General features: G+C 41.3%; 1 protein-coding gene across 3 annotated transcripts in view; it reads right to left on the bottom strand.

The window, feature by feature from the left end:
• Positions 1–35: 35 nt before the first annotated feature.
• vaspb (vasodilator stimulated phosphoprotein b) overlaps positions 36–19,893 on the bottom strand; it is a 34,712-nt gene continuing 14,854 nt past the window's right edge. Inside the window, exons 2-14 of one of the 3 annotated variants that reach the window (XM_082502853.1) lie at positions 13,221–13,392; positions 10,191–10,371; positions 8,897–8,963; positions 7,514–7,626; positions 6,373–6,641; positions 6,019–6,161; positions 5,799–5,850; positions 3,619–3,646; positions 3,473–3,512; positions 3,210–3,266; positions 2,534–2,603; positions 1,571–1,628; positions 36–1,482 (exon numbers count right to left, since the gene is read on the bottom strand). In XM_082502853.1, the coding sequence (XP_082358979.1) occupies positions 1,448–1,482; positions 1,571–1,628; positions 2,534–2,603; positions 3,210–3,266; positions 3,473–3,512; positions 3,619–3,646; positions 5,799–5,850; positions 6,019–6,161; positions 6,373–6,641; positions 7,514–7,626; positions 8,897–8,963; positions 10,191–10,371; positions 13,221–13,392 (1,285 nt within the window). In that variant the 3' untranslated portion in view covers positions 36–1,447. Of the gene's footprint in view, positions 1,483–1,570; positions 1,629–2,533; positions 2,604–3,209; positions 3,267–3,472; positions 3,513–3,618; positions 3,647–5,798; positions 5,851–6,018; positions 6,165–6,372; positions 6,642–7,513; positions 7,627–8,896; positions 8,964–10,190; positions 10,372–13,220; positions 13,393–19,893 lie in introns of all 3 variants that reach the window. The other 2 variants (XM_082502852.1, XM_082502854.1) reach the window with 2 other exon arrangements.

The following is a 19,893-nucleotide window of genomic DNA, read 5'->3' as shown; positions in this document are numbered from 1 at the left end:
AAATACAATAGAAAAGATGAGTCCAGACAAAGTGATGCGTTTCAAGAAGCAACTGTATTCGACTATAAAGGCATTTCTAATCCAGTGTCTCTAAGCTGTTTTCTTTATATTTCAGTGTAAAAAGCCTAGACTCTAGAAAAAAGAAAGTAAACAAAAAACAACAAAACATTTCATTAGAAAACAAATCATTGGAAAAAAAAAGATAATGAAATTCCCATTCACCAGTCATTTCAATTAAAATAGAAACACCTTTTTTGCTAACATTTCCCTCAAAACAAATATATATTTTCCATATATATATATATTTATATATTTATTCTCAAGGCAGTTGGTCATGGCCAAATTAATTGACCTCATCATGGCCATTTTTCATGTTTCAAAATTAGAAAACGGATCTAGAAGGGAAAAAACACAACAAAACAAAGAAAAAAAATATAACAACAAGCGGAAGCACAGTGGACAGCAGGAGCGCCACACTGGCCAATGAATAAGGTCTCATTTTAAGTGAGAGGGAATAGTCTATCAAGGCGGTGTGGCACACGCACACACACACACACATCCTCTGGAACAAGTGCAATGCAAAGAGAATAAGTTTCTCACATCATAAAACTACAACATACTCCTCTTTCACAGCACTCTGGTTGAACACTTCCCTTTGCTTGTCTCCTCTTCCTCTAGTATCTCTGTGCAGCAGGAGTGTGAAGGCTTTCGTTGTGCCGCTTTAGTTCTTAGTCTTTGGCGGGAGCTTAAAGTCCACTTGACTGAGATATGCTGCAGTATTAAAGAAGGTGGCTTCACTGTTTCGTTTGATTTTTTTCCCCTCTCCACATCCAGCTGCCACACAGACTAGCAGAAGTCTCAATATTTTCATGGCAACTGAGAAAAGGAGAAAATGATCCCAACATGCCAGCCTCTTTCTATTACAGTAAAAAATATGACTAATACAGTGTGCCTGAATACTGAAGACTTCTCTACCAGGAAAAATGGTGCATCTGATAGCAGAAGGAGAGGACACAAGCAGCAGGGGTTCTGCAACAAAGAGGGGTTAGAGATGGCAAACTTGCAAGAGCAACTCTGGCGGTAGTTAAGTGCTCTGAAATGATTCAGATGAACGGGACACAAAAAGGGCACGACGGGACGGCTGAGCGGGAAGAGATGGTACAGATGGGGACATCACCGCTGCAATAAAAGCAAGTGATGGTTAAAAAGTGCCAAATGGCGACTTGAGGAGGTTCCCTGGGTTACCATTAAGATGAAGTGAATATGGATGTTGTACAGTAAGCACATATGCTCATGTGTTTGTGTAAGAGAGAGAGAAGAGAAAATGTGTAGACGATAAAGAGAAATCCCTGGGCTACATGAGAGGGTGACGTGGAGGAAAGGCCTCAGCGGACCTCGATCAGCTCCACCCATCGCATCCCTCTGTTACACCTGACGCTCAGCAGAACTATGTGCTTCTCTTCTGAAGCTCCTGAATAAAGGCTGTGAAAGCAAAGAGAAACACACAGTAAGTACACAAAGTAGCTGATACTGGAGCAAAATTAAAGTTTTTTTTAAAGTGTAATCTAACCTCCAATAATTTCCTCTTTGACTTTTTGTAGTTCTTTCCGCACTTCCTCCAAGATCTCCTGCAGAAAAATAGGACAAACCGTTAGCCATGGCAATACATTTGTGATTTAGGAAGAAAAAAAAAAAGTTTATTTGCAGTAACCAGGTGACATGTGAAATCTCCATATACATACAACATATATTTTTCTGACTTGTGGCAGAACACAATGCATTGGTGTTGACCAGAAAAATTTAGGTTTCTCTAAACCTCTGTCAGGATTAAGACCTTTTCATGCATGAAACCTATAACATTGTTGGCTTTATCAACTGGACTGAATTCTGTCATTTAGGCATGGGTTATTTTTATGGAAATCTGCAAACACAATGACGATCCACATTACCTGCAGTTTGCTTGCAAGATTTAACAGTACAACAGTGACATAATGCATGAGGTCAGACTGTCTTTTTGCATGGCAGCTTTATTTTGATAGATGCTTTGATAACTAAAGAGGCCACTTCCTATGTGTAGCTATGGGAACAAACATCCCACACATCAGATTAGAAATAACAGGAGCTTGTGAAGTATGATTATATACACCACATCTGTGATAAGATCCGGACTGCTCCTGTCCCAAGCTGGGAATGTAATTATTGTCAGTAGTTAATATTATTGCTGTTGTGCCAGCTGCATAAACGCACACCAACCTGTTTGTGACACACTCAACAACACACTCCTGGAAACAGCTGGAAGCTACAAACTACCTTCATTTCAACAGTCTGAGACTGCCATTGTCAAACTGTTGTCAAAAAGTGACCTCAAGCCAGCATATTCAGATGGAGCCAGATTCATGCAAAACAAAACGAGTATCAGAAGCTTTAGAGAAATCAGCTTTCTCATTTACATAACAAAAATTCAGATCCAAACATTCAAGTGTGGCTGTTTTGGCCAAGAACTGACGATCGCTGGGTCGATGAGCATATTTACCTGTTTCATTTTCTCTAAATCTGAGTCATCGGCTCCACTTGCTTCATTATTATTGCTTGCAGCCTTTGCCCTGTAACAAAACATGAAACAGACATGCAAATATTTTATGTTTATCTTTCCACAAAACAGGTGCAACATATTCATCAAATGCATTGCCACAGTATAGAGCAAATGAAGAACCAGTGAATGGAAGAATGCAGAAATGAAATGAAGGTTAACCTATGTAAACTCATTAACCTACCTTTCTGAAGCTGAAGGATGCTGACGAGCTATAAATTAATGCCTGATATTAACTGATCTAGCTAGCACAGGTTTAAGAGTAGTGTATGGCTCTGTTAGGACCTTTTACCACAAAAACTACGTGTATGTTCTTGAACTACAACATAGAGACAAACAAAGCCATCAAAGATGTCAGAGAGGACAGAGCCAACCCCAGCTGAGAGAAGTGACTTGAAAATAAGCATGAATCATAGACCCAGGCTCCCATCTTATTAGTCAGTTTTCAGAGACGGCACACTCAGCTGCTACATCTACGGGTAGCTTGGGTGCACGCCATTCTCCCATCCATTAGATGGTGCTATCAACTGTAAAATATGCTACCCCAGCATGAAGATTTGAGAGGGAAGAATAAAGGAAGGGGTGCTAAAGGTCATGAATTAATGGGGCACATGTATACCTGGGAACTTGGGACAATGAGGAAGTGGAGTCCATGCTCTTGGGGATGGAGTTATTCCTGTTAGTGAGACACACACACACACACTCTCGCTCTTAAAATGAAAATGGACGACATTCGCACACACGCACAAAAAACTCACGTTTGTGCAAAGACGCAGGGGTGGACACAAAAACGTGCGCACACTGGTGAACAGGGTGAACCGACACATGGGACACCTGGAGGTGACAGATTTACTGCAGGGAAATAACTGCGTCTTGGCTCACCTGATCATAGAAGGTTTCTCCCAAGGTCTTCTGACGGCGTCTGAAAAAGAAAATGTATGAAAACACGAGTTGTTAATCTTCACTCATATCAGTATATCAGAATGAACGTAGGTGGCATGCTACAGACAAAACTGTTCAGTTCTCACCACTTTGACTTGGAGACTCTGACTCATCCTGTGGAGAGGAGGGAAGAAAAAACATGGAGACTTCTCTTAACAGTGAGTCATCCTCAGCCTTGAGTGGTTGGTTACATGTAAAAACACTCTACATTTGTCTGGTGTTACATAAAGGGAACCGATTATGCTTCTCATTACTTTCTGGCATGTCTATATTGTTATGTTACAATGATACTGGTGTCAAATGATGACATCTTATCTGTAAGTGTGAGTTGAAAACTCAGGCTTCAACCGTTTATTCTACTCTTGGCAATGTTTAATAACCTGCCAACGTGAGCACAGAAACCTATGGAAGCCCGTTTCCGCCACTAAAAAAAAAAAAAAAAAAAAAAGGATCCATAACTCAAAATTTCGAGTTATTTTCTCGAAATTTCGAGTTATTATCTCGAAATTTCGACATATTAACTCAAAATTTTGAGAAAAGCAACTCGAAATTTCAAGTTAGCGCTGCCAATCAGTAATCTACGTGAATGACGTCATTTCCATGTTACCCGGAAGCTGAAGCCCTCAGCTACAAATGCTACAGCTAAGCTACCGGTATTACATCCAGTCGTGAATGCACAGATTGCTGAGTGTTTTCAGCCTGGCTTCACAAATGATGAAATCCCTGTGTTATTAGCTGAATCACATGGTGTTACTATCAGCAAACATACTTTAATTTGTTGGGATCCGTTTTTGAGTGCGCGGTCCTGCGCCATATGCTTCCGGGTAACAAGAAAGCGACCTCATTCACGTATATTTTTGATTGGCAGAGCTAACTCGAAATTTTGAGAAAAGTAACTCGAAATTTCGAGTTATATTTCTCGAAATTTCGAGATAATAACTCGAAATTTCGAGATAATAACTCGAAATTTCGAGTTATGGATACTAGCTTTTTTTTTTTTTTTAGTGGCGGAAACGGGCTTCCATAGAAACCCCACCCACCTGCTGTTTAAATGTTTTATTTACGAGGGGTAACCAATCAGGACAAAGCTGGCTTACAGGGGAGAGTATATCAGTAGCTAGTAGTAACGGCTTGTTTTATATATTGAATGAACTATGGGGCTGGGTCGAGGCTCACTGTAAGATAAATAAGGGTTCTCCAAAAAGTTGATTCTGTTCATCTGGATGTAGCTTTTTGTGGGAGAAACGTTTCGTCACTCATCCAAATGATTTCTTCAGTCTCAGCTGACTGCAGGTTTCTCCAATCTTATAAACAGTACATTTGCATAATGACTGAAACCAGCCCACTGAAGGAACAATGGGCTGGGAGGTCAGTTCCTTAATTTTAATTTTGCAAATTCTCATGACCATTGATCAACAACCACTGACCAAAACCCACTGATCAATAGCCATGAGTACCATTCACAGAGAGTTGGGGAATGGCTGCAAACACAGCATTGTAAGATGGCGTAAGATGTACCCCTAGGCCCCCTCCTCGATTCAGAGATGGTCTTTCCCTTTTCACGTAAATGGCCTCCTTGACTTCGCGCTCAAACCAGCGTTCTTCCCTGTCCAGGATGTGTACATCCTCATTGAAAGAGTGTCCACTGGCCTGTAGGTGTAAACAGACTGCAGAGTCCTGGCCTGACGAGTTAGCTCTTCTGTGTTGTGCCATCCGCTTCGCCAGAGGTTGTTTGGTTTCCCCGATGTATAAATCCTGGCAATCCTCCTGGCACTTAACAGCGTACACTATGTTACTCTGTGTCGGGGGACCCGATCCTTGGGGTGGACCAGTTTTTGGCGCAGCGTGTTTTGGGGTTTAAAAGCCACAGAGACCCGGTGTTTAGAAAAAATGCGTCTCCGATACTCCTGACACGTATGAGAATTTGCACAATTAAAATTAAGGAACTGACCTCCCAGCCCATTGTTCCTTCAGTGGGCTGGTTTCAGTCATTATGCAAATGCACTGTTTATAATATTTGGGGAAACCTGCAGTCAGCTGAGACTGAAGAAGTCACTTGGATGAGTGACGAAACGTTTCTCCCACAAAACGCTAAGTCCAGATGAACAGAATCAACTTTTTGGAGATTTACTCTATTGGATGATTGAGAATGCATCAAGACATAAATAAGGGCTATTTGAACTATAAAGGATGCAAAGCTACTTTAATAAAGTCCAAGAATAAAATTATCATTACAAAAACAATTTGACAAAAAGCCGACCCTCACATTATCTTGTGGTTTCACAGGTGGCTTCTCTCCAGTGTCTGCAGCTTTTCTCCTGATAAAGGAAAATAAAAATACTAAGTTTAATAATCAAGCAGAAAAACTTGCAAGAGCTGACTGAATATAACGCATGTAATAAATGATTATTGATCAAAAGACAAGTGAAGATTGTAACTAGTTAATATAAAACCTTATGTGGCTTCAAACCTGTGGCGTCACCCACCTGCGTGCCAAGATGGCACTCATTTCACCCATCAAACCCCCTCCTCCTCCTCCTCCTCCTCCTCCAATGGATGCGTTGCTGCTGCGGGTGGACTCAGTTCTGGAAACTGGAGTTGGAGTTGGAGGAGCAGACGGGCCATCATCCTGCTGAGGGCAGCAAATAGCAAAAGGATGGATGGTGGTGTCACAGATCTACATCTCTAAATAACTCTTAGTATTGTGTCATTACAACAGCGGAATATCCAATTAGAATAATGAGAGAAGCACATGACAGATTGAGTGATTTGTCAATTGTATGCTAACGAGGCCTTTAACAGCAGCGGCAAAGTAACAGTCAAATCTGGCACATACACACCTTGGATACTTTGCGGAGTTTAGCTCCTGCAAGGGCAGCCGCCAAGCCCCCTCCTGCCCCTCCTCCCCCACCGCCAATGCCATTTCCGCCATCCGAAGTGGGCAGGGGTGGGGCCGGGGGAGGTCCTGTGGGAGGTGGTCCCGGAGGCGGGGGGATGCCAGCTGCTGGAGGAGGGGCAGGAGCTGGAGGAGGGCCAGGGGGTGGAGGAGGAGCCGGTGGAGGAGCGGGGCCTCCAGTGGCCAGTGGAGGAGCTGGAGGGGCTGGAGGAACTGGACAGAGAAGGACCATCAGTTTGCAAAGTATTCAGAGAAGATTCACACCAATGACAGCATGACGCAGGTAAACAAAATTCAAAACAATGCTTAGATGGCTTCTGTATGATACAGAGGGCATGACTGATCCTCACTATCTAAAACTGTCAAAAGCATAAACAGAGCATAGAGGCAGCACCTAAAGCACTAAAACAGCTCCTGCATCTAAAAATTCCAATTTAACTTAAACAGCTTGATTGATGCTCCATGTCTAGTGGTTTTATATTTTTCTGCGTTGGACAAACCACTTTTAATGTCTGATTTAATTGTGATTTGAATGCTGAATTTTCACTCTGCTGGACACTGGAATTACCAGCAGCATCTTATCTGCTTCCCAATCCTATAAGCACTTGGTTTATCTGGAGAGCATCCAGCAGCATGGTTTTGTACCCGGTGCAGCTGCACCCCCTCTGTGACTGCTTGTGGATACAGACACTCCAAGACCTTGATCGACAATTCTAATATATGATGTCTGATGTCAAGAAAGACGCGGCACAGATGTTGAGAGCACAGTTCTCGACGGTGTTGTGCATGAATCATTTACTATTACGGTTCAGAATTAGGGACAGCCTTCAGATTTTCCATCAACGTTTAAAAACAAAAAAACAAAAATTCAGCCAGTGAAAGAAAAAGTCACAACCTCTGTCTGACACGACCCTGTATCAGTCTTAAAATCCCCTGTTGTTTTTGGTACGCAGAATGAATTCCAGCTTTCCCTTCAGGGCGATCATGTGCTGCACATTTATCTGAGTATAACGCTGAAACAGAACAAAACTGAAGTGTGTTAATGTCAAGTGGTGTTATGTTGACCAGCGCAGGTGTTTCCTGACCTGCAGCAGCTTGTCTTTCTCTTTCCAGTCTCTCTCTTTCCTGCCGCTCCCGCTCCTGTCTTTCTCTCTCCTGACGCTCCCGGTCCTGCTGTTCCAACCTCTGCTGCTCCAACCTGTGCACAAACAAACAAATCTGTCACATCTGTATGTGAACACATTTAAAATAAACCAAGAGCAATTACCATAAACTGGCCCACAATTAAATTAAAGTCTGAGACTCAGAAAGCCTTGAATCATGTGCAAGTGTCCTGTAGATATCTGAATTATTTATGCACCAGCCGCTGTTTCAGGGCAACTTCTAACATTTCAAACAAACAGTTTTATAAAATCTAGAGAATTTGGTAAAAGGACATGAGGTGAATTTCACTTTTAATTAGTCTATCACTAAAAAGTCCACAGCTGGTCAAAATGATCCAATGCGAGTTACCTCGGTTGGCTACATCTCTCTCCTCTCCCCAACACATCTGCCACTCATAACAGCTGATTACAGAGCACCACACATACACTGTACACAGTGTACACACACTAAAGTGCAGAGCCACACACATGCCCGTAATCACACATGATGTCAAGCAGCGAGCCAAGGAAAGGGTGAGGGGCGATCGCATTCATGTCTGTTATTCTGCCTCTTTTCACAACTGCTGAACATCATCGATGTTTACAGCTGCAAATATTACCCACAAACACCTGCATCTCTGTTGGACTTTTAAGGTTTTAGAAGCTCCCTGAGCCTCAGCGCGCCACTGGATAATGAGACAGCCAGGCAAGCAGCAATGCCGATTATAAAATCCACCTAGACTCTGATCTTTATCACCTTTTAGTGTAAATAAGATTAAAAGGTTAATGCTTAGTCCATGCGAGTCCAAGTGTCTCGCTGATGGGACAGGCTGATGGAGACATGGCGGGAAAATGTAAGCAGCATCCACTTTACTGTCTTTTTAACCTTTAAACTACACGGGCTGACTAAGGCTTTAACAGCGTCAGCGTCAAGCTAATGCCATCAAATCCTCTGCATATGCGTGTGTGCCCTAACCCTGCCAAGTGGACTACTGCAGAGCCAAAACAGCTCGACTTGCTATTGATTGTTATGCAACTGAACCCAGGAGATTGTTTGCATCAGTTAGAAAACATACACTTCACATGGCCGCACAGTACCGTAAGCTCACATAAGAGGTAAACAAAAAAGAATCAGAAAAAATATCTGATTATTAAACAAACAGTCATTTACGACCAAGCTGAAACCTGGAAATGTAATCAGAGTTATCAGCTGAACCAAGCCCAGAAGATATGCAAGCGGAGAAGCAGTAAAATGCGACCAGCGGTGGATTACAACTAGCAAAGTGAAGAAGGCGGACTGCATTTAGCAGAAAGTCTTCAAGGTACCTCCGCTGTTGTTCAAGCTCTTCAGGAGAAGGCCCATTTGACATGGGGCGGGGGAGGGTAGCATAACCTGCCAAAACAGAAAATAGAAAACATTTGTGATGATTACTATGAAGCAATAACTCCTGACACGCTCAAGTTTATCCAATCTGTGCTTTTACAGACGTACACACTTTTTTATATCTGTGCTGTTGATACTGTACAAAGTCTGCAGACAGTGTGGACAGCCACGATATGACACACAGGGACCTCAAATGGGTGGTGCCCACTAATCAAGCATTTACAATGCTACATTTTATCAAGTATTTTTCATGGCTCAGCGACACAGGATATACAGAGTATTCATTTAAATAGCCAGCTGTTGTAAATAAGCAGAGGTAAGAACAACACTGACTATGAATAAGTGCTGAAACTGTTAAAAATGAACACATTTTAAAAAAACAAAACAAAACAACAACAGAAGTTCTAATTATGTGTTCGATGAATACTAGGATTCCTTCTGAGGAAATATTCAAACTATTTTCTATTTAACAGGATTGGATGGACACGTGTGGACTGATGTCTAAGAAATAGTGTGTTTAACTCTAACAGCCACAGTGTAGGACGCAGCTCTATCGCAGGTCCTTCATCCCAACAGCGGTCAGACTGTACATTACACACAATAGATACCTACAAAAATAAAGGTTTACTCCCACTGCACTTTATGCACATATGAAAAATATGACAATGACAAATACTTATTGTATATAGCAACCATTTGTAAATAGTAGAAATGACACTTGTATCATTTTTTTTCCTTATTTAAAAATAAATAAATAAATCCAGTGTTGCTGTAACATGTGAATTCCCCCAGTGTGGAATTAATAAAGTCTACGTCTAAATGACAAAATGTGATCTGAGTGAGTAATTTTCATGCATTTACACCAACTCTGTGCACAACTGTAGCCAGCACAGCAGCACGAGGCCAAACAAATAACATTATTTGACTTTTTTATATCTACCCAGCTACCCTGTTTGTTGTACATCACTGTGAATCATACTCATCACTTGAAGGAAGCTTGTTAGCAAGGTGTTTCATGCGGTCCAGGGCGGTGTTAATATCAGCTCAATCACATGCCTTTTTTCTCTAACTGATTGACAAGAAACACATATATAACCTCTGTGTGGTGTTAGTATAATGTTTACCATGTTCTGGCTGATAAGTTACCACAAAACAGGAAGTTGTAAGTTTGGGACGTTTTCATTCGTGCTGGAGTCATAAGCAAAGTCCATGGAGTAGCTACAGATGCTAATTTACCTGCGTCTGCCATGGAGTTGAGGACCTCCAGAGCGTGGCTCATGCCATTGGCAAATAAAGCAGCATCCTCCTTGCTGCCAAAGTTGAGTCCCCAAACTTGTCGGGCATCCCGCCACTGGTGAAAATTAGGTGTGGCCTGATTATACTTGAGGCCTCTAATGATTGGACAGTTTATAACAACCTGAGGAGGAGAAAGAGAGCAGAGGAGTTACAAAGTCGTTTAAAAATAAATTATATATCCAAAACAACTTCTAAAATCTCCACAACCTAATATCCCTGCTTATGCATAACACGACTGTATCTGCTTAAATGTTTGTGGTATGCTGGTACAGATTCCAACCACCAGGTGGTGTGAAGCTTATGGAGCTGGGGAAAAACGTTCTGGGTTTGAGTGTTTGCCTGAATGTGCTGACATGCCATTTCACTATTTGTTTAACAGCCTCTGGATTCCACAGAGGAGAGGGGAGGATAGGAGACCCTGTCACAGGGGGGCAGCATGCACTGAATGTAAGGGTAGCAAGTTCATCTGCCACTGTAGACATCATCATCATCATTAAAAATAAACAAATACAACTTCAGTCTTCCTGTTTAAAAATAGCAAGGTAGTGTGTAGATGCAAAGAGAATTGCATCACGAATCAGGATAAAAGGAATCAAGTAAAACCTGTGGCATGATGAAAAGCCTTAATGCCGCAGGTTCCACTTGTGCTTTTTAACTCGTCTTAAATCACACCAGGATGCATAAAACAAGCGTGACACCACAAAGACACTTCTAAAGACACCACAGGCACAAGAAAAAAGAAAAAAAAGAAAGAGGAGAACATGAAAAGGAGAGACAGAAAATTCTCATTTTCTTCCTGCTGCTCTCATTAACCACAAGCCTAAACTCACTTGGATGTTTCCGTCAGACACAAATATAGAGTCCTTACTGGGTATCAAACTACGTCCTAAATTGTCACAGGAAATGGCTGAACAGGCTAACTATCTCACAGGAAACATCTTCCACTTTAAGACACGTCTCTGGGGAACACTTCAGAGTGCTGAATGTTTAAAGAAGGGGAGAGAGAGAGACACTAAGACGGGCGTATCAAGAACAGACGCACCCAAACTCAGGCTGCCCTGCTTTGTAACATGGAATCGGTTCACCTTTATCAGCTGGGGAGTCATAATCTGGTGATAACCACAAAGACACGCCTTCATTATCCTCTGCTTTGAGCACTCAAAACTGAAGGAAGACTTTCCTACATGTTATGCCAAAGGCATGCTGACAATGCACAAAAAACAGCTTTGCATGTTTGCGTGCACCTCTCGCAAACTGACAGTAATCAAAAGCATGAATGTGGTGGAAGTGCTCTTGCTTAAGACAACAGTTGATTCAAAGCTCAGCTCAGCAAAATCTGTAAGATTAAAAGCACTGAAAGGAATTAAAACACAGGCTTAAAGATAAATAAGGTAACCCAGGGCCTGTTTATAAGTGTAGTTAAGAGCAGCAAGTGTTTGGATAAACGGCTGCAAACGGCGTGAAGCAGTGATCGTGCTCCACACGCAAACTTAACGGATTCCCTGCTCCACCTTTCATCAGGTTTCATTAATTCATTCTGTGCCTAAAAGTAAATACTTCTGTCTGCTAGGTTCATGCGATCATATTTGCATCAGTGTTTATAAAATAATGAAAATTCATAGTGTTTCTAATACAGTGGCTCCCCACAGAAGCCTTGCTTGCTCCACCCCTCCCCCTTTCTGTCTCTCTCTCTCTCTCAGAAACACAGACATCAGAGAGAAACTATGAGGAAACTAGTTAGACCATACACTGACCGGCCACTAAGTACACGTGATCAACTGCTCATTAATGCTAATATCTAGTCAGCCAATCTAATGGCAGCAACTCATGTACACATGGTCAAGATGACCTGCTGAAGTTCAACCCAAGCATGACAATGAGGAAGAAAGGTGATTTAACTGATTATAAATGTGGCATGATAGTGCCGCACAGACTGGCCTGAGTATTTCAGAAAGCTGATCTATGGGGATTTTCCCCACACAACCATTTATGGGGTTTACAAAGCATGGTCTGAAAGAGAAAATGTCCAGCGAGGGGCAGTTCTCTACAAGAAGATGTCAGAGGTCAGAGGAGCAGAGCCAGAGTGCTTTGAAGTGATAGGAAGCCTGTCTAAAGAGCCATTTATTACAACCAAGGTATGCAGAGAAGCATCTCTGAACCATTGAAGCAGATGGGTTAGAGCAGATGACTGCACCAGGTGCCACCTCTGTCAGCTAAGAACAGGAAACTGAGGCTAAATTTCACACAGGCTCACTAAAATTGGACAACAGAAAAATTGGAAAAATGTCATCTGATCCGATCTTAGGTCTCAGTGGCATAAACAACATGAGACTGGTTCCATCCCGTCTTGTAGAGCACCTTTGGGATGTGGTGGAACAGATGAATCCCATTATGGATGTGCATCCAACAAATCTGAAGCAACTGTGTGATGACAAGTTAGCATGGACCAAAAAAATCTGAAGAATGTTTCCAGCACTTTGTTGAATCTGTGTCATGAATAATTATGGTAGTTCTGAAGGCAAGAGTTTGTATACTAGCCAGGTGTACCCAATAAAGTGGCCAGTGAGTGTAAATAACTGCAACATAAGGTAGAGTCTAAAACTGCTCTGCAACCAAACAAGGGGACAGAAAATAGGTTTGGTTGTGATTTATTATCCTTCCTGTGGCTTCTTGGATGGGCAGAGGGTTTAGGGGGGAGGGACATAAACAGCACAGTGGTAGACGATGTAAAAATGTTCTCAAGTGCTTCTAATAAAACTATACTTACAGTAAATACTCTCCATATAACAAACAGATACAGTTTAGGGTATCATTTACAATGATGTCAATGAATGGGCACCCAGTATTCTCACTCTTGCTTACTCAGACACCTTTAAACAACACAGACGCCCACAGGCCACATGACAGACACTACACACATCTCACAAAGCCAGACACTATGCTAAGCCTGCCCAAAGCTGGCAGATGTACCTGCTGATCTGTCTGCATCTTGCGTCCCACTACCCTAAAGGCATTGTTGCTTGGGTTGTGATAGATCTGCACCCTGCTGAAGGTTTGGGGTCCGGTGCCCGCAGGAAGCCACTTCTTATTGCCATCGTCATAGATCATCACAGTGGCCCGAGCCTGGCAAATACTTGATTCACTGAAAAACAGAGCACAAAGAAGAAATCATCAACATTCGTTTACAGCATTGCTTAGTTGACTCTTTAAAGTCTAAATAATCTACTTTTTGTCTGACTAGTACTCAGGCTTGTACTACCACAAGTTCAGCATTTCAAAGGGATCTTTCTGTTAACTTCATTTACCCTTATAGCCAAATAAAACTGGTTATTGACTCAGTAACCCAGGGTTCTAGTTACAAATGGGTTCACAGGAAGGAGTGGCGCTAGCAGCATCTGGCTAATCACGAACACAGTGTATTGGCAGCATAGGAATAGCAAAGTGTAATGTTAGAAAAATTTAAAACGCACAACATAGAATCAAAGCAACACAGGTGCTGCAGGGTGAGTGTGTGTGCCAGAGGAAAAGCAGTGTTCAGTATTCAAAGTGCTGTATGAATGCATGCAAGTTTTAGCCAGTAAGACTAGAAAGAGCTCAGATATGAATAAAGTTTAGCCTCCTTGAGGGTAAGAAGGAAAGCCAGCAAAATTTCCAAATGTAATTAGTTCTAATTAATGCTGATGGAACAATGAAACTGTTGTAAATTAATCTGAGGCCAACAGAGGAAAAAAGTAATAAAGCTGGATCTGAGAATTAACCTACTGACAGTCAGAGAAACGCAAAGACTTCTGACCTTCCTATTTCGTATACAGAGGTCTCTGGGGTCTTGCAGGAATGGTGATGTTATGTACACACTGTCATGTACACAGTGATTTCATACCTGTTGAACATAATCTGCTCCGGAGCAGGTTAGGGTCAGAGTGCGTTACCATGGTGATGCCCCCCAGTAAGAAGTGATCCACCTTCACACTACAGAAAACTTCAGGGTTAACTCCGGGTTACCTAGATAAGTTGAAATCCTGCTTTGTAATATAGACATCTGGCAACTAAGAGTCGATTTCTGCTCTTCCAAGCCGGAACAAAAACACCCACTACATGCTGCCACAAAAACGAGGAAGAATTAAAACGATCCAAAGCCAAATTAAAGTACAGCCACAAAAATTAAACCACAGGTCTTTATAGTAGCGACGGCAACTTCAGCCGACAAAAGCATGAAAAGGTCTTTGTGAGCTCTGCTGCAAACATGTTTGTACTATAGAGTGTCATCGGAGAAATACACTAGACTGTCGTTTTTAGGGATGTGACAAAAACAGATACTTCAGTACCAAATCGATACCAACATCCTGAAAATGTGGAGGTACTTGTTCTTCTAAAGGTACAGCTGGGTACCTAACATACTCTAGATGCCTTAAGAGGAAACTCAGTCCACAGCAACAGTGTTTCATTTGTTTTGTTTACGTTAGCAACATGTTCTATTAATAACCTGAAATGTTTGCAAAAATGAAAAAAATTAAATAAAAATTTGGAAACATTCATTTGTGTTACTGCTGAGAATCAAGGACAATTAAGCAAACTACTAAAATTTCAGTTACACTGCATTTTTTGTATAAGGACAAAGAAGAACCAATATTAATTTATATCATATAAAGGCTGTGTGTTTTATGTGGGATTCAGCGTGAACTGCGGGAGGAACAGGAGAGGCCAACGAGGAAAGCTGAGGAAGAACTGCAGACAAATGAACGAAGAACAAAGTTTTTAGTCACGAGGGCCAGTCTTTCAAGACAAACCTAGTCTCATACTCACTAACCCACAAGGCCAGATTAAGAACATTTCAGTGTGTCCTAGGTTTCAAAAAACCCACAACACTAATATAACCAGCTTTGTTTGAGCTTCAAACGTGTCAGAAAACACACTAAACTGGAACGACAATGTCCTTTATTCACTGAAGTCTTAACCTTTATTTGCAAAGAAGCTGAAGTGTACATTCCTGTCTAAAAACTCTATATATTTTGTTAGAAAATGGGAAATAAGTACAAACATAAATGGAAATACAGAAAAAAAAAAGTTTGTACAAGTCTAATAATCTTGAAGTCAGTATTTGTCAATTTTGGTATGTCAACCCTTATTTTTCAGCACAGCCTGAAATCTCTTAGGCAGCTTTTGTTCATTTAACTAGTCTTCAGGAATAGTCCTCCAGGCTTCTTGAAGGACATTCAAAGGTCTTGTTTGGATGTTGGCTGACTTTTGTTCTGTTCTCTGTCAAGATGATCCCACACTGCTTCGGTAATGTTGCGGTCGGCGTTCTGGGGAGGTCAATTTATGGCTGAGAGTGATACATTGTGTGTTTTTCTATCCACATCCATATCTTTTACCACACTGGCAGTGTGTTTGGGATCATTGTCATGCTGAAAAATGAAGCTGTGCTAATTAGAGGTTTTCTAGATGGTACTACATGGTGGATAAAAAAAAAATGAAATGAAGTGAAAATACTTTTCTACATTTATAACCATCCAACCATGGCAGAGCCTGCCTCTAGTGCAGGGGTGGCCAACTCCAGGCCTCGAGAGCCGGTATCCTGCAGGTTTTAGATGTGTCCTTGATCCATCACAGCTGATTTAAATGGCTAAATTACCTCCTCAACATGTCTTGAAGTTCTCCAGAAGCCTGGTAATGAACTAATCATTTGATTCAGGTGTATTGACCCAGGGTGATGTCTAAAACCTGCAGGACACTGGCCCTCGAGGCCTGGAGTTGGCCACCCCTGCTCTAGCACCTCTCTCGTGACCTCCATACCTACCTATAGCAATTTGAACTTTTTGGGTCATTTGGTATACCCCACCCATTCCTCCCCGTTTTTCTTCTTTAGTTGATTCTTTAAAAATCAACTGAAGGCTAGATTTCCTACTATTTCTTAAAGGACCTGACTTTCAGATACTGTTTAGATAGAAGTGGCAAGCCTTCAAAAACCTTTTCTTCCACCTGTTCAGTTTCCTCTGATTTCTTTAATGACATACTGCACACTATGCTGAGCAACGTTTTAGTGAATAACTCTTTGGGCCTTTCTGGAGCAAAATTACTATTTTGTGTTATTGTGGCATTTATTTCAAACATTAAACTAAAGAATTATAAACACATTATGTGTTTTCGCAACAGGATGCTAGCAACAAAGAGCCTAAAGATATATTTTACAACTGGTTCTTTGTTCTCGGTTATCTGTAGACACAAAACTGGTTCATGTTTTGAGTGTGGTGTTTCTATGCTGAAATGATTCATAGATCAGTCTTAAGTGACTGAACAAAGAACAAAAATAAGAACAAGGAATGAACTGAAAATGAGTGAAAAAGCCACCAATGTCAGAAGAAAAACCCGGAGAATATTCCACATTAACGATATCCACAAAGTCTAACGTCTTCAAAGCGACATAAAGAAATCAGTAGCCTACACGTGGGAAGAAAAAACAAAACAAAAAACCTAAAAATGCAGTATGGTGTTGATAACTGCTTGGATAAACAGATTAGTTTGATCCCAAACAAAACGCAACAATGGAAGCCGACAAAGACGGGAAGTTGTGCCGTGCTCTGCCAAACAGACGAGTCACTGGAATCTTCCACCTGCTTTCCATCAGCCTCCACCTCATCACACTTTGGAAGAAAACAGCCACATGTGCGCTGACATCAGTGGTATTAATAGGTTTATGCAGACAGACAAACAAAAAAACAAAACCATGTTTACTCAGGTATCTCGGGTAGGGCAGACGTGTTTAAAACAGAGATCTTAGAATAAACAAATATTCCTTCTCTACACACATATTTGCTTTTTCCTTGTGTATGCTGATAACATTGGACCAGAGTAATGGCGTAACATTTAAATAAATACCACTAAACACTGTAAAGTCTGTATTCATTCATTTAACTGTAAATCTTAATATATGCATGTTAATGTGCATGCGTGTCTCAGCTTAAAGCACAGCAAAACAGAAGAAACCAAAGTGTCGATAAATGGTGAGTAGAGGAGTTGTGCAGATGCAGAACAACAAAGGTTTTACGATCCCTCCCCCTCCTCTCCTTATTTTCCCTGCATGGTCTCCCTATAGTCCCCTAATCCATCTCTTCCACCTCTCCCTCCATCTGTCCCGCCCGTGATACAATCTGCTACTTCCTGTGACACAGCACCAAAGCCCAGCCCACTTCCTGTTGCCAGCAATGCCTAATAAGGACTCATCCAGCCTGAACAATGGATGCATGCATGCACACACGGAAGAAGAAGAAAAAAAAACAAAACAAGGCCATATATATTATATACCTAATTATATATTATACGTTATGCAACTTCATAAAAATTCAGTCCATATTTACTAAAGAACAGCAAAAACAAAACAAAAAAACAAACAAGGATAGTAAGGAGCCAAGCATTAGGATTTCATGAGTGATTAAGTGTCTGGGATTGTGGACTCCAACCAGGAACAACTTGAATTTTTAGGCCTGCAAATATCCCGAAACAGGAGGATGTCTGGTGCAAACAGTGTGTAAATTAAACATGCGTGTGTGTAAGTGACTTCACGACAGCCACGCAGCTTCAGGTTTGCTGTCAAACTTCAAAATGCCTTCCTGTTATTGTGTTATTTGGCACATGTCTTACAATAACTGCGCTGATATTAAATGTTGGCTCACTCTTTCCAGAGTGACTTTTTGTTGTCTGTGCTACCTGTAGTCCTGTAGACATTTGTGTGGGTGTTATCTGTCTGGGGAAAAAAAAAAATAACAACAGAAACCCCTTCTTAAAATACTGGGTTCAAGTCAGTCACTGCAACTGTGCATATTTTTCTTCCTCTAAGGTTTGCAAACATCAGTTAACAACTAACAGATATTTTCAAACAGGTTAAAAGTTCTAAAAAGACATTTTTGCAGTGTCTTGTGTTTCAGAGACTAAAGATGCAGTTCTATCATATCTGCATGTACATCAGTCATTAAGTAACAAGCATGTGCATTAGAGGGGCATAGATAGGTCATGAAGTGCCTGGGGATGGGAATCACTGGGAATTATTTTGAACATGATAGTACAACTCAAAAGAGAAAAAGAACAAAACAAAAAAATACTCCATTATTTAGTAACTACTTTTCATCATCACTTTTACTTCCCGTTTCTGCCTTATCCCTTCATAAATCCTTCCTTATAATTGTCTACATATATTTAGTTTGGTAACACGAGTAACACACCAAGAGATACTTTTTTTTTTTAAATAATATGTTTACATACACATGCATACACATATAGCTATACACACACAGTGTGTGAAGAGTGGATAGCGGACAAGAGCACCCAATCAAAGTCCTTCCTCCTCCTTCTACCCTGCAAAAACCATCATTTTGTTCTACATTTTAAACCCGAGTTGTGCTGGGACAGTGAGTAATGAACTTCAGCAATCTGTTCCACAACGTCACTCCACATACAGACATGCAAAAACTTTTTAACATTGCACAAACACAGATGTTTTAAATCGAATTCCCCGCTTAACCGGATCCTCCATCTCTTAAAAAAAAAGAAAAAAAAGAAATGTAGTGTATTGTCAGGAAGCAGGCCGCTTATTGCTTTATACGTAATTTGTGCAGCATGACAAAGAACATCAGTGAGTTTTAATAGTTGTGACTTCAGGAACAGTGGATTTCAGTATTGTGGATTATCGTTATGGCACTTTAAAGTGAACATTTGGAAGTATTGCCCCAAACCTTTGCACAGTAATTCAAATACAGTGACATCTGTTGGTGTCAGTATAGACAAATTCCCATTTAATTATTACTTTTGTCCTCAGCAGCCTTCCTGTTGTATAGGAGTAAGTTGGCAGCCACTTGGCTGACCGCTGGGAGCCAAGTGGAGTCGAGTCCCCTCATTCAGACTGATGGCAACACGCTGGCAAACCTCTGACAATCACTCTGAGCTCGTCAGTATCATGTTTTAATTTCAGCTTAAAGCTCAAATTAATAACAGAAATAACAGCTGACAAAGAATGGATTTTACAAACATTTTAGTTTTACTAAGTCAACTCATCAGCAATGAGCATGCTGTTGGGATTGCAGGGCAGTTTATGGGAACTGGGAGGGGACAGAGACTTAGGACTGGGAAATTGATGCATATTTAATGGCAGAGAAAGCAAGGGCTCAAGAGTGAGACTGAGAGTGAGCAGCTGCATTATTGATAGAACTACGGACACTGAGACTAAAAGCATGTGTGGCAGACACGCGCATAAAGACAGACTTTCACACACCCTCCCCACCTGTCAAGCTGCCAACACATCCACCTGTGCTGACCCGCCCGCTGGGTATAACAGGCTGCAGTGCAGAGGGCTCGCAGCTGGGTCTGATCGGACTGCTTTTTAGTGCTAGAATAAAACCACAACAGGCGTGGTCATAAACAACCTATTCCTGTCCTTCCTTGAACAAAGACCACCAATCTAGTGAAGCTGAATGTAGGCAAACTAACCAAGTACAGATGATTTAAGAGGTTTTCTCTTAAGCACAAATAGGTCACCGACTGCTGCTCTGGGAAGGATTTAAGCCAACAGCCTCAATGCAAGAATGGACTTCACCACAGGAAGTGATCACCTGACTGATATGCAAATTGCTCATTTATTGCAACACGGCTGAGT

Source organism: Aulonocara stuartgranti, assembly GCF_965226115.1.
Source record: "Aulonocara stuartgranti genome assembly, chromosome: 14".
NCBI classification, from domain to species: domain Eukaryota; kingdom Metazoa; phylum Chordata; class Actinopteri; order Cichliformes; family Cichlidae; genus Aulonocara; species Aulonocara stuartgranti.
Note: the sequence above shows the minus strand (reverse complement) of the source record. Positions and strands in the feature narration are given on the sequence as shown.